This window comes from Archocentrus centrarchus, unplaced genomic scaffold, assembly GCF_007364275.1.
Source record: "Archocentrus centrarchus isolate MPI-CPG fArcCen1 unplaced genomic scaffold, fArcCen1 scaffold_24_ctg1, whole genome shotgun sequence".
NCBI lineage: Eukaryota > Metazoa > Chordata > Actinopteri > Cichliformes > Cichlidae > Archocentrus > Archocentrus centrarchus.
The window spans coordinates 5,201,838-5,216,975 of NW_022060254.1; the positions used below are offsets into that span (position 1 = coordinate 5,201,838).

A 15,138-nucleotide genomic window follows, 5' to 3' on the forward strand; every position below is an offset into this window, starting at 1 on the left:
AAAAAGAGCGAGGACCAAAAAAGGCCCAGCTGGCACCGCCGATAAAATACCAGCACGTGACCACAAGCTAATTAACATACACAATCCAGCTACACAAGCATAAATGGTTAAGTAGGTTGTGTACAGAGACCGCAAAGCTCCAAAACAGAAGCAGCTTCATGTGGTGAGAACATCAGGATGCAGCTGGATTTGAGCTTTGATTCCTTCAAAAGTACAATTTGTTTTGTCCAACATTCGCTGTGTTCTGTTTCTTTATGTTTCTCCTTGTTGATATTCATGTGTGTCCTTAGAGTCACTCTTGCACCTGACAAAGTATGAAAACCTAAAACTAAGCATGAAACCAAATATAAAAACTAATGCTCTGAAAACTATGTGTGTGTATTTTATTTATTTTATGTGTGTAGAAAAAAAATTTTAATTGCATTTTTAAATTTTGTCTTCTCTTGTCCTAATGTGTTTTATGTACAGCCCTTTGGTCATTGGTTACTGTTTTTCTTTTTTATAAATAAGTTTGTCTTGGCTTGTTATGTCCAAATATCTCAGTTTAACTTTCATCAGTCCACAGCACCATTCCAAAATGAAGCTGGCTTGTCCAAATGTGCTTTAGCATACCTTAAGCAACTCTGTTTGTGGCGTGTGCGCAGAAAAGGCTTCTTCTGCATTACTCTCCCATACAGCTTCTCCTTGTGCGCTGAATAGTTGAACAGTGCACAGTGACACCATCTGAAGCAAGATGATGTTGTAGGTCTTTGGAGCTGCTCTGTGGGTTGACTATGACTGTTCTCATCATCCTTTGCCTCTGCCTATCTGAGATTTTTCTTGGTCTGCCACTTCGGGCCTTAACTAGAACTTTGCCTCTCATCTTCCACTTCCTCACTATGTTCCTCACAGTAGAAACTGACAGCTGAAATCTCTGAGAGCTTTTTGGATCCTTCTCCTAAACCATGATGTTGAACAATCTTTTTTTCAGGTCATTTGAGAGTTGTTTTGAGGCTCCCATGTTGCTACTCTTCAGAAAAGATGAAGAGAGGACAAACACTTGGAACTCGCCACCTTAACCCTTTCTCATAATCGGAATCACCTGTGTATGTAGGTCAAGGGTCAATGAGCTTACAAAACAAATTTTGTGTTCCAATAAATAGTGCAAAAGGTATTCAAATCAATAATACAAGGGTGCCCAAATTTATGCACCTGCCTAATTTTGTTTAAATAATTATTGCAAACTTTCTGTAAATCCTATAAACTTCATTTCACTTCTCAAATATCACTGTGTTTGCCTGCTATATGATATATATGATACTGAAATTGCTGATCTGAACAACCAATGATCTATAAAGGAAAATCATGAAAATAAAGAGTGCCCAAATGTTTTCATACCACCGTAGAACCGGTCTGTATCCCACAAGAGTGTATAAATCCAAATCCAGCCTTAAAGGGCTCATTCCCACAAACACTGCAGTGTGATAGCTTCTAATAAAGATCTGTTCTCCTGCAGCTGATCATCAAGAGGACGAGAGTCTGACGGAGCAGCAGAGGAACATTTTCAGCCTCTACAGAGGAAACAATGAGTTCAACACAACAGGTGAGAAAAATCTCAGTGTTACACTATTATTGAAACTGTGTGACTTCATCAGCTGCTGTTGGTCTGTTTTATTATGGTCCCAATTAGCACTGACGTTACAACAAGACAAACTAAAAAGGTTGCATTTTAAATTTCTTCGATGTGGAGTTTGTCAGTGTGAAACTCAAAGGAGAGGGAGTTGATAATGGCTGTTTTTTATTGTCACAAAGCGTTACAGTTATGGCAAAAAGAAAGTACACAATCTGTCACTTCTGAGGTTCTACATATCAGGACAAAAAAAAAAAATCATCTTGTCTTAGCAAATTTTACCAGGTGTTTGGTGCCGTGCTCCAACCTCAGGTTTGAAACTAGTATTAATAGAGGGAGTTTGAAGGTTCAGTGTTTTCCACGACTGCATTTCACTCACTGCTTCTGTTTGTATCTCCGTCACTGCAGGACCAACATGGAGCGACAAGTCAGCACTCTCAGGAGGCTGACAAACCTCACAGGAGGAAGGGAGAAAAAAAATACACTTGTGATCAGTGTGGGACGGATTTTTGTAGTAAAAGTTCATTAAAAAGACATCAAGTGATCCACACTGGAGAGAAACCGTTCAGTTGTGACTTATGTGGAAAGACTTTTACCCAGCCTGGAAGCTTAAAAACACACCAACTCATCCACAGTGGTGAGAAGCCGTACAGCTGTGATCAGTGTGGCAGAGCGTTTAATCACAGTAGCCATTTACGGGCTCATCAAGTTACCCACTCTGGAATTAAGGCATACAGCTGTGACTTGTGTGGAAAAACTTTCAGCCTGCTAGGGAACAGAAATGCACACCTACGCATTCACACTGGACAGGATGTGTACTGCTGTGATCAGTGTGGCAAACTGTTTACAACAGACTCACATTTACAACGCCACAGATTTACCCACACTGAGGAGAGACCTTATCACTGTGACCTGTGTGATAAGACTTTTAAAGCTCCATATTCCCTGAAAAAACACCAACAGATCCACAGTAGAAAGAGACTCTACAAGTGCAGTTACTGTGAGGTATGTGTTTTTATTTTGATCTTGAAACCTTAGCCTTAGCTTCTGGAAAAACTCTGCTTATTAAATTGTGTTAGCATGTTACCAATTCTATTGCATTAAACACAGTGCCACACGTTTTATGATGCTATGATCATAAGAAATTAAATTACTTTTTGTAATGGTTAAAAATTAATATCACTATATTGTTTAAGATTCTGGCAGTTTCATGTTAATCTCTGTATTATTATTTCTGCTAATATATAATATAATATAATATAATATAATATAATATAATATAATATATAGGCCCAAAGTAAGTTTTTTTTAATCGCCATTACATTAGTCAGTTGATGGAAAATCAGTTATTGCCTCTCACCTGATCCCCTCAGAATCAACTGACTTTTTTGTGCATTGATTTTTAGTTTATGTAATGGAGATGTGCAGAATCTTAACTTCACAGTATGTAATTTTTTTAGAGTTACAGACCCTCCAAGTACACAGAGGTCCTTCAAAGTTGATGTCAAACAGATCAAACATCCTGGGTACCAGTGCTTGTTTCTGTTCTTTTTGGTCAGAAACATTAAATTGCTGCAGTTATTGAAACTATTAAAAATCCCATGATATTGAGAGTTACAAAATACAAAAATAATTGTGCTGACCAAAAACAGGATTTTGGCTTCAGATTGTGACTCTTGGAGTGGGTGTAAAAACTGATTTGGTGTCAATTTTTAACAGTTAGATTGATTTGTGTCTTTGTTTAGAAGCAGAGCCACACAGATGGATCCAGTTCTCAGCCCTGTCATCGCTGCTGTGGTGGGAAAGCGTTTCGCTGTGACCTTTGTGGGAAAACTTTCAATCAGCAACTGAGCCTAACAAGACATCAGCGTAGACACACTGGACACAACCTGTACTACTGCAAAAAATGTGGGAGAAGCTTCCCCACAACAGGTGAATTAAAACAACATGAACTCTACCACAGTGGGGTTAAAAAGCACCTCTGTGACCAGTGTGGGTCATCCTTCATCACTGCAGGTCAGCTTAAAGGACATAAACGAGTCCACACAGGAGAGAAACCATACAAGTGCAGCCACTGTGAGAAAAGCTTCTCATGTTCAGGTAGTCGTAACCTTCATGAGAGTACACACATTGAAGGGAACTACAGCTGTGACCAGTGTGACAAGAGCTTCAGGAATCTCAGTTCATACTTCAAACACAAACGAACCCACGCTGCAAAGAAACTGTTTCATTGTTACAAATGTGTAAAAACATTCACTTCATTATCTGCTTTGTTCAAACATCAGCGTGATCATGCAGGCCTGAAATCATTCCCATCATTGGATCACAATGAATCTGCAGACACCGATATCACTTTTCCACTAACAAGTGGCGCTGCTCATCCCAAGGAACCAGCAAACTGCTTAAAAACAAGCCTGCATTTCCACTGTGCTTTGTGATTTTTATCCTTTACGTATGAGTGTTGGCAGTTCCTCTTTGGAAACAGAAGCCGAAGGGTACAAAAGTGGCAGAACATGCCCCCCTTTTGCAAACTTAAGTTCTTGTGCTGCAAACATATTTTACAATCCAAGCAAAACTACTGCAACTTCTGTGTGTGGCACAAGGTATACACAGAGCGATAACGAGCACGACAACACGTTTTATCTGTTATGAACTGAATACTCAGGAGCAAATTCAGCCTTAGGGCCCGACGTAATGCACAGCCATGGAAATCGCATCACTTTTCTCATATAATACACACCTTGCAGTGATAAGGCTGTGGAAATCTTTACTTTGCGAGGGCAGAGCCATGCCCTTCTCCTGCTTGTGTCACATGTTCTTTATTCCAGACCAGACAGTTTAGGCTGCTGGAATGGAACAGGTTTTTCAGCCGAGCACCGAGTCAATTCGTGCTGGAAAAACATTTAGTGGTTCGAGCACTTGGCGCCGGCACCTGCTCAGTGGAAAAGAGGCAAAAGATCATCTTCTGGTTGCAGGGTCAAACTTAAAATCCTTGAGATTCAGCTCCACAGAATCTTGTTAGAATCTCCTGTAAAGAGTGTCAACTAATGTCACACTTGGATCTCATGAGGTAGCTCTGATTTCTGGACTTGCAGTGAATAATCCTGAATCTCCCATTTAGGAAGCTTCAAGTATAGATATATACATCAAGGGTTTTAATTTTTATTTGCTTAAAAACATTATCCCAGGTTTCCCAGTTAAATTTGAATCCTTTCAGAAACAGTAATAATTAGAAGTAGTAGTTGTATTAAAGAAATGTCTCTTCTATCCACGTGATACTGCTGCAAAACTTTATCTTTAAAAAGTACTTAAAAGTTGGTGGAGTCAGTGCAGTACTCTGTGTTTAATAAGCAGCAGCCATCGATAATTACAGACATGTCTAGATCTTAATTATTAAAGTAAATAATTTCTCACAGGTGACTCTGTCAGTGGTTATGAATATTAGGTCATTAATATCCATTAAATCACTACAAAAACCAAGTCAGAGTTGTTATAGTTTGTTTTTAATTCCTTTCAATTTTCTTTTTGTAATCCAGTTTAGTTTGTTCCGAGTGTGGATTTATATTAGCGTAGGTTTGTTCTTTGTTCACTTTTCAGTAGTTTGTGTTAGTTTTCTTTGTATTACAGTAATATCATCACCTTAGAATTATAATTCTGACCAGTTTTGAGATATTAAGCTTTAAGGTTTTTGCACTTTGAATAGCAAAAATTACTCATGGACTAAGTCTTGTTCACACATGATTATGAAACACACCCTATTTGTATTCTAAATCGATAATATCAAAATGTTATTAAATGTTCAAATGTTTTGTTTTTTTGAACAAGTGAAATGCAGATAGAACCTTAGAATTCTAAAAACTTGTTTCTTGTTTGATATTATAAGGTTCTGTCTGCAAAATGTGACTAAAAACTACTACTGTTCTTCAAGGAATAACAAATAGTTAACTTATCGTAAGTTTTAAACCATAAAATTGGAGATGTAAGTTTGTCACAAGTATAGCTAAATCAAATTTAATGAATTTTGTGACATTTTTTACGTTTCTTCTTTCATGGCAAACTGTTTTTACACACACACACACACACACACACACACACACACACACACACACACACATTTCCCTTTAAAAGAACTACAACGGGGTCATCCACTACATTTGATCGAGGGCCGGAATTTTTTTTCCGCAAACACTATGAGGCCCAGATGCTTTCCATGAAGTAAAATAAAAGGAATATTGTATCCTAAGTAATATATTATTTGATAAATCATTTTTCCTTTCAAATTTATACTGTTTTTAATGACGTGATGTGCAAGTTCTGTACTTACATGCTCTTCTCAGTTATGTCGACAGTTGTTATGGAGACAGCAAGATTTGTGGGCTGTTGTACTCATCATAGATATGAGCATAGGAAACAATAAAATGTTACATGAGAGCAACAAATTTATCTCTGTGTACTCTACTTTTCAGAAGGCAGATTTTTTTTTTTTTTTTTTTAATGAGTTCAGATGCAAAACTCTCTAAATCTGTCAGGACATTTTTTTCTTTTAAGAGCTTTTTTTCCTCTTTCTCTTTTTTGATCTGGATTTTATGGTAAATTTATCATTTTATTTCACAGGCAGTGGATAAGGTCCCTTTCTTCAAAAATGTTATAAAGTAATTTACCTATTTTGTAATAAAATAATTTATTTTGAGGCTAACCTAACAAAATCTTCAGTCCGTCCTCAAGCAGATACTTCGAGGTGGGGGTGAAGGGTGCACATCCAGCTGCCAAGCCACCTTCCCGTCTGGTCCCCAACAAGCACAGTGAGACACACGCAGGCCTGGGAGTATGCTCGGCAGCCCATTAATGATCCTTCCACAGGTTCGCCACCGGAAAAACTTCCTTTAGTTAGTTTGACTGCTGCTTTGTCTACACAAAACAGGTTAGACTCACCTTCAGCTATTTACACTCTGATCACCACAGTCAAATACCAGCTGCTCAGTGCATCCATGAAAGGCTTCAAGTTTGATCTTGCATTCTGATTGGTTATAGGGATATGGAGGCATTCACGGGCAATGGGAAATCACGGTTGGAGGCATTTGATGATTCAGACTAGTCAGACATGGGTATTTAACGGGTTTTGACGATTGATTGGAGTATTATAGTTGAGGCAGTACTCTGGGGGGCAGGATGTGGCCTGCAGGCCACCAGTTGACGTTCCCTGAACTAGAAGAAGGTGATGGTTGACAGATTTTCATCTTTGAATGTTTCAATGCTACATCTATCACACAATTCTAAAATTGTACCAAAAAATCAAACATTTCATTAAACTAATGTTGGCAGACTGAACCCTCTTTTTTTTCCATCCTTTATTTTTTCCAGTTTTCTTAACATAAGATTTATATGCAAACAAACAAGTAAACAGAAAATTTAAAATAAAAAATTGTATAAAATAAACATTTGAAAAAATTTGAGAAGGATATACTTGGACATATAATAAAGTCAAATTTCAATAAAATTTCTGGCTACACAAAAGCAAATGTATTTGGTGCACCAGTGGATTCAGATCATCATTCTGATTGCCAAAACTGCCAGACATGACAGGCTTTAAAAAAAAAAAATTCAATAAACTCTGTACAGAGATTCAAGCAAATTCTGGATATTTTGCCACAGTTGTGTTTTGACATTTAGCCCAGACCTTTTTTAATTTTACAAGCTGAAATCTACCTAAAAGAGTAATTATTTCCATCCTATATAATCCACATATCCTCTGGTGCCAATCATTCAGGGGTGTGACTTTCATGCTTAACCATTTCTTTGTGATAGCTTTTCGGGCCATTAAACTTAAAATACCAAATAAACATTTAGACTCTTAGTCCATGTCCACTGAGTACAAAAATGCAAATAAAAGCTCATCCCACTTAAAAGGTCGATTTTTTGACTTGTATCTTCAATCAAAATTATATAAAGAAGTCACTGACAATGAATTTTTGCTTCATTGTATTTATTCAGGAAAAATATAATTATAAATATAATATAATATAATACAATTTCTTTTCTGTCCCTTTTCTGGTGCTTTTTTCCTTTTAATTGCTTTTCTGGAGTTTGACAGAAATAAACAGACAGAGCTCACCCACATGGCACCACTGCCAAATCATAGAATATATTAAAATCTAAAGTCATTCTTCAGTCAATATTTTATGCGTGAGGTAACTTATATTTCAACCTTTGACTATTCTCAATATTACATTGTTTATGGTCAGTGCTAACATAAGGAAAAACAAACAAAAGCTCAGAGTTTTCCTGCCATTAGTTCTTCTGTCTGTCAACTCATTTTTTAAATCCTCAACCTTTAGATGTCTTTTAAACATCCCCAACTTCTCACAAAACATTTTTCTTGCATCTCTGCTCCTTTGCTTGGCATTGTATTATAATATTACAAAAAAGAAGGAACCTGATTGGCTCACTCATGAACATTTCAAGTGCCTATTGGTTCACAGATAGAACCTTATAATACTAAGTTAAAGCTTGATTTTGCAGATAGAACCTTTTTGCTTTGTGAATAAAATGACAAAAGTTGTATATAATTGGAAAAGAAATATCTTACATATTGTTCAGTGGTCAGAGAATAAGAATATGACAATAAGTCAATTTCATCAAAAATGTCACATAGAATCTTATAATTCTAAGGGGACGATATGTGGATGTGTTGTCAGGAAGAGGACAGATTTAGGAAGTACAGAGCAGGCATTACAATTGAAACACAGCATTTTTTAAATGCAGCTGACTCACAGTGACGTAGAAATCTCAGACATCTGCCCATTAAGTTAGCTTTGAATCTCTTTACAGGTGCTGGTCAAAATATTATAATATCATGAAAAAGTTGATTTATTTCAGTAATTTCATTCAAAAAGTCAAACTTGTATATTATGTTCATTCATTACACACAGACTGATATATTACAGATGTTTAGTTCTTTTAATTTTGATGATTATAACTGTCGACTAATGAAAACCCCAAATTCAATATCTCAGAAACTTAGAATATTAAGATCAATACAAAGAAAGAAATTTTTTTAAATGTTGGCCAACTGAAAAGTATGAACATTAAAAGTATGAGCATGTACAGCACTCAATACTTAGTTGGGGCTCCTTTTGCCTGGATTACTGCAGCGTGGCATTTAGTCGATCAGTCTGTGAGAGCACCCTGAAACAGCTGGGGACTCTTGTAGAGTGTTTCCTTCTGGTAATCCAAGAATAGCAGTTGACATTTCCTCCTTTCTCTTTATTGAAGTCTCCATTAGGTTTAATACAGCTTGCTTGAGCGCTTCCACCTCCTGCATAAAATGTTTGCTGTTCTGTTTCTTTGATTCTTCCACATCTAAAAAGCCTTTTTTCATATGCACCACAGGTGCTTGGATTAGGGGTTCACTTGCCTGATAGGATACCAGGGATTTCGGTGAAAGGCTGGGATATAGTCTAGCAGCAGCTTTCTTACCTTCTTTCTGCAAGTCCGCCCCCTCTGTTGGCTCTGGAAGGGATGACAACTTGTCTTTATCCTCCTTCATTGTTAGGCTCTTTTCTTTTTCCTTTTTTTTTCTTGACTGCTTGGGTCATCCAGTAGCACATAGCTGCTACTATTCTATCCTCTTCTGCCCTCTTGATGTATTTTGAATGAGCAAGCCCCCATCTTCTCTTTCCATCCTTTTCCCAATATGCTTGTTCACTGTTAATGAACATTTCCATCATCTGTGTCCCTCCTCAGTTATGGGACGTTAGTTTCTTCTTTCCTTGGATGAAGGAATCTCCAGTGTGTCCTCTGATAAAGGCAGGAATAAAGGAAGCACTGAAGCAGCTTTCCTCAGTATTCAGAGGATCTGAGCAGCTCTCATTGTGGCTGCATGCACACACTTGAGGCTCACTTCACTGAGCAACCTTCCAAAGCAACTTTCACTGGACCAGCAGCTATTTAACACTCACTGGCCACTTTATTAGGTACACCTGTCCAGCTGCATTCTAACACAGAGGTCAGAGGTGAAGGTCAAGCTGCTTTGAAGAGGGTTACAGCAGCAGAAGACCACAGCGGGTGCCCCTGCTGTCAGCTAAGAACAGGAAACTGAGGCTACAGTTCACACAGGCTCAGCAGACGTGGACAACAGAAGATAAAGAACACCTGGAAACACGTCACCTGGTCTGATGAGTCTCAGTTTGTGCTGCAACATTCAGATGGTCAGAATCTGGCATCAACAACATGACAGCACGGCTCCATCTTTGGACCAAGAGTTCAGGCTGATGGTGCTGTGATGGTGTGGGGAGGTTTTCTTGGCACACTGTGGGCCCCTCAGTACCAGCTGAGCATCACTGAAACACCACAGCCTACCTGAGTGTTGTTGCTGAGCACATCCATCCCTTTAGGAGCTCAGTGCTCCATCTTCTGATGCTGCTTTCCTCAACATTACAGTGAATTCACTGCACTGAAACGTTGGTTCATATTTGAATGATGTCATTCTGTAAACTTTAGTTGGAGCTCAGTTTGGTTCCAGTTGGTTCTCACAGTGATTTTGTTTCATGTTTGTCCCTCAGCTTTGAGCTGCTCTCACTCTCAGTGTCAGTCTGAGTGTTTCTCTACAATGGAATGAGTGTTATTGGTCAGGGGCCAGTTCAGAGCTGAGCAGCAGGAACATCTGACACACTGTTGCTGTTGACGCCTCTTTGACTGTCTCTGTCTCAGCAGCTGAACCTGAGATGTCATTTAGATCCAGACATCCCAGAAACACCTGCAGCAGTGGCTCCTCAGGCTGCTTCTGTTCACTCATTTGGACAAATTAAAGGAAAAACTCAGTCATTTCCTGCCTATTTTTAGATGATTAGTTAGAGGCTACTTTACTGACACCCAAAAATGGGAAATTCCTGTTACAGCATCAAAAACCTGCAGTTTGTTCTCCAGTTTTTCCCATTATCCAAAAACATTCAGCTCATTTGGCTCTTAATTTGAAACTCAAACTGATCATGTGAACATTAAACCAACACTTATTTGTGACTTTCTCCAAAACAGGTCTGGTTGAAGCTGAAGGTCTGAAGTGGTTTGCAGTAAATCTAATGGAGCACTAGATGGAGACAAACACACACAGATGAACACACAGCAGTCTCTGGTTTGTGACTGCAGATCAAATGTATTCATAAATGTCTCACTGGATCGAATGGACACAAAGGACCTTTGACCCTTGTAGATGGAGGAGTTTTGATTCAGTGTAAAAAAAAAAAAAACCTTGTTGATGTTGGACTCAGAGCTTTCAGGGCTTATAAATATTTATTTGATCATATTGACAGTGATGCACTGAGGAAGACACAATAGGCCCAGAACCCCCTTATCCTCCTATAGTTTCCACCCACAGCTGCACTCATGTGACACCACCATGTGTTGGAGGGTGGTGCCACGCCCCTGCTCTCACTCCTCAGTGGGCTGAAAACTCAAAGATGGAAAAAACACATTCATCTGACATCCCAATATTTTTCACAGCTGTAGTCCTACCTGCAGCGAGATAAGAGCCAGAGATAAATATCAATGGGAACAAAGTGTTTTAAAACTCCTACTTTATTCTCTGCATTTTGAATCCTCCAGTATGACTTTGTCAACTCCCTGAATGCCTCACATACAGCTCCAAAACATTTTAGCATTTTAACGTTTTAGCAGCGATACAGTATTTTTATACGGTCGGTGTTTCACTGACAGTGATAAAACCTGTCAGTCTGGTGGAAACATTATAGCTGCAGACTCTCAGCCTTTTCTCACCACTTTATAAGTTCCACACAATTTTTCCCAAAGCGTGATTCAAAGTCAGAACTGAACATCACAGATGGAGCAACACAGGCTGAAATAGTGTTTCACTGTCGTGGATACGCTAATAATCAGCTAAAACATCTTAATGGAGACATTAAGCTCAGCTTTTCTCCAACAGACAAAGTCTCTGCCTTCTTTTAGCATCGATGGTGCTGAGAAACACAGCCATTATACTCTTTCATAAATGAACTGTGGAAGTCAAATGATGCTGTACCACAGCCATGCTTCTATACTTTTTCATTTTCACCATTAAAGTCATAACTGAAACATTTTAGCTCAACAGCTGCACATGAGAAGAAAGAAGAAGAAGAAGAAACAGCCTTTATTGTCCCACAGAGGGGAAATTTGGGTGTAACAGCAGCCGCAGTTATTATAAATATAAATAAAGATATAATAATTCACACTATTAAGAAAAGAATATATATAAAATCAACAAACAATATTAACCTTAATACTACTAATAATAATAACACTATATACAATGTACATGATGTGCCTGTGTGTTGAACCTTAACAGGCCGGACTATTTACAGTATACAGAGAGACATGGAGCTCAACTCTGAACTGAAATGTTTGACTAAATATTAGATAGAAAGATGGTGGAAGTATAACTACCAGGAGAGAAGCTGTTAAAATATTATTTGTGTACAAAGAAAACTTTTAGCTGATTTTATCAGATCTGACTGAATATTCTGTGCATGAAGTTTTTATGTCCCGTTGATCTTTGAAATGAAAGTTAATTTAGATAATGCTTCAAAATAACTGTAAGTGCTCCAGTGTGTTTCAATATGGCTGCAAAGTAACAGGACTCACTTCTAGAAGTAGTCATCAGTTTGAATTTAAGCTTATTGTGTTCTTTTGGGACACTTGCCAAACTCCAGCAGCCATAATGGCAAATGTAACATGGACCTATATATGGTACGAAGAGGTTACACCACCCAGGAAGCTCCGCCCACACACAGCAACAGGAAACCAGGTGAGTCAAAGACAAACAATGTAAATGGTTTAAATAAAACGAAAACAAAATGAACTGAACAAATGGAAGGGAGAAGAAAATGCTTGGTGGGGATGACATTTAATCAGAACTTATTTTCTTTTGTGAAAGGCAGGGACATGGTAGGAAAACATTCGATCAGAACTGATTTAATTTTGTGACAGGGTAAGTCAAGTTCGAAAAACATCCAATCAAACACACAGTTGCACAAATTTGACCTAAACCGGGAAGGCCACACTCGCCTGTGAATTGTTGTTACTTTTGATCAAACTAACTTATGTAGACAATATCAGCAGGGAGAAAGAGAAGAGCCGATGTCCTTTCATGTCGTGACAGACAAAGCGATGTGTAAACCATGTGGGGTGACGATCTCAGGTAAAAAACAACAAAACTTGAAGACTTCTGCAAGCCAATTACCCAGATCTCCATGCAAGGATAAGAATCTTAATGTCATGTAGGGTAAAGTTTTTTCCCAGTTTATCGTTTGTTTTTCGAGAAAATCACCACACCATGGTGGCTTAGCGTTTCCTAATCAGAGAGTGTCCTGCTCTAAAAGGCTTGTATTATGTCAGTGAGGTGGTGTTAATGATCAGGTGAGTGGGAAGCAGGTGAAACGCTATAATATATGTTTGTGTGCGTATTGGTCTTTCAACCATTAATAATATTCCATAACTTTTAGTAAATGTTAAATTTCGTGTAACTGTATAATGACTAATTCAAGGGAAGAAAAGCATTTACATTTTACACCCTTTATATTTTAGTTGACTGAATCAGCTGTAGATTTAGTCGACTATATTCTTACACTAATTAATCGACTAAAACTAAAACTATTAATATGACAAAATTATGACTACAACAAAATTACATTTTTGTCAAAAGACTATGAATAAAATTTACTGTCAAAATTAACACTGTTCTATATACACCTGACTGAGGAAGGAGCAACTGTAAGCCAACCAAAAGACCCATATATGCAGAAATAATAATAATACCATGATGTACCAGGAAACTGGTATATCATAAATAATACAGTGATATAAATGTCTGTCAATACAAGCAAAAATCATAACTGAACAGTTGTTCCAAACAGTCAGGCTAAAGTTACAAGATCAAAATAAAAACACATACCTCACAGTAACTGCACTTGTAGAGTCTCTTTCTGCTGTGGATCTGTTGGTGTTTTTTCAGGTAATATGGAGTTTTAAAAGTCTTATCACACAGGTCACATTTATGAGGTCTCTCCTCAGTGTGGGTAAACATGTGGGATTGTAAATGTTGGTCTGTTGCACACTTTTTGCCACACTGATCACAGCTGTACACATCATGTCCAGTGTGAAAGCGTAGATGTGTATTTCTGTGCCCTATGCGGCTGAAGGTTTTCCCACAATACTCACAGCTGTATGCCTTAATTCCAGAATGGGTTACTTGATGGCTCTGTAAGCTGCTACTGCAACGAAAATCTCTGCCACACTGATCACAGGTGTATGGCTTCTCTCCGGTGTGAATGCTTTGGTGTGTTTTTAAGCTTCCAGCCTGGGTAAAAGACTTTCCACACAAGCCACAGCTGAAGGGTCTCTGTCCAGTGTGAATGCGTTTGTGGTTTTTTAAGGTTCCAGCCAGGGTAAAAGACTTTCCACACAAGCCACAGCTGAAGGGTCTCTCTCCAGTGTGAATGCGTTTGTGGTTTTTTAAGGTTCCAGCCTGGGTAAAAGACTTTCCACACAAGTCACAGCTGAATGATTTCTCTCCAGTGTGGCTGACTTGATGATTGTTTGCCAGCCTCCTGAGAGCGCTGATTTCTCGCTCCATGTTGGTCCTGCAGTGACAGAGATACAAACAGAGGCAGTAAGTGAAATGCAGTCGTGCAACAAACTCAACCTTCAAACTCCATTAAAACTAGAATGTTTTTGGTAGCTTCCAAAGATCTACTAGGTCTATTTAATCCACCTGCTGGTGAAAGTAGCACATTACATACAGCCAAGTACAAGGTAAAAAAAAAAGAAGGAACATAAATTTATGTAAAATGATTTCAAAGCATTAATTGGACATCCTGGTTATAAAGAATCATAACAGTCCAGCTTCAAAATGCCAAAGGATGGGACAACACTGCAAATGGATGAAAGTCATCCTGGAAACTTGTTTTATCTGTGAGCTAACAGACACATCCTGGTCAAAGATGAATCCAAGATTCCTCACAGGACTACTGCAGGCCACATCAATGCCATAAAAGGACAGCAAACACACACTTTTTCAAGTACTGTATGCATATATTTTCTAACAAATACAGCAAATATGAGCTCTCTCTCACTGAGTTTCTCATCACACTGACAGACAAACTCCACAGTGTTGAACTGCAGTTTGTGATGGTAGTTGTTGTTCTGCTTTGCAGCCTCTGTGAGTTTGGTGTAGCAGCACATGAAGCAGCTCTCCACCTTCTGCAGCTTCTGCTTAGAGTGACCCTAAAGCTTGAAGCAGATCTTCAGAGCAGAACAAGGACTACTGCCACCAGCTGCAGTCCAACACAGTGGAGTTGGAGTGTGTTGAACCACGGGATGAGAGACTCTGGGGATCACCACAACAGCAACGTCAACAGCTACTGGATATGAAATATGAAGTGTGTTCCTAATAATAAAATTATACAGATATTGCTCACTGGAAAAATTTTTACTATAATATACATTCATGCATTCAATCTTGATTATTAATGTCTTTTAAC

General features: G+C 38.4%; 2 protein-coding genes across 2 annotated transcripts in view; one reads left to right on the top strand and one right to left on the bottom strand.

Annotated features, from left to right (window-relative positions):
* The window catches only part of LOC115775636 (NLR family CARD domain-containing protein 3-like), an 866,494-nt gene that overhangs the window by 384,322 nt on the left and 467,034 nt on the right, over nt 1-15,138 (bottom strand). The window lies entirely within an intron of this gene.
* Nucleotides 1,561-6,068, top strand: LOC115775784 (zinc finger protein 665-like). The gene is made up of 3 exons (XM_030723318.1): nt 1,561-1,582; nt 2,018-2,614; nt 3,355-6,068. Exons 1-3 carry the CDS (start codon nt 1,565-1,567, stop codon nt 4,045-4,047), a joined length of 1,308 nt encoding a protein of 435 aa, XP_030579178.1. The 5' UTR covers nt 1,561-1,564; the 3' UTR covers nt 4,048-6,068.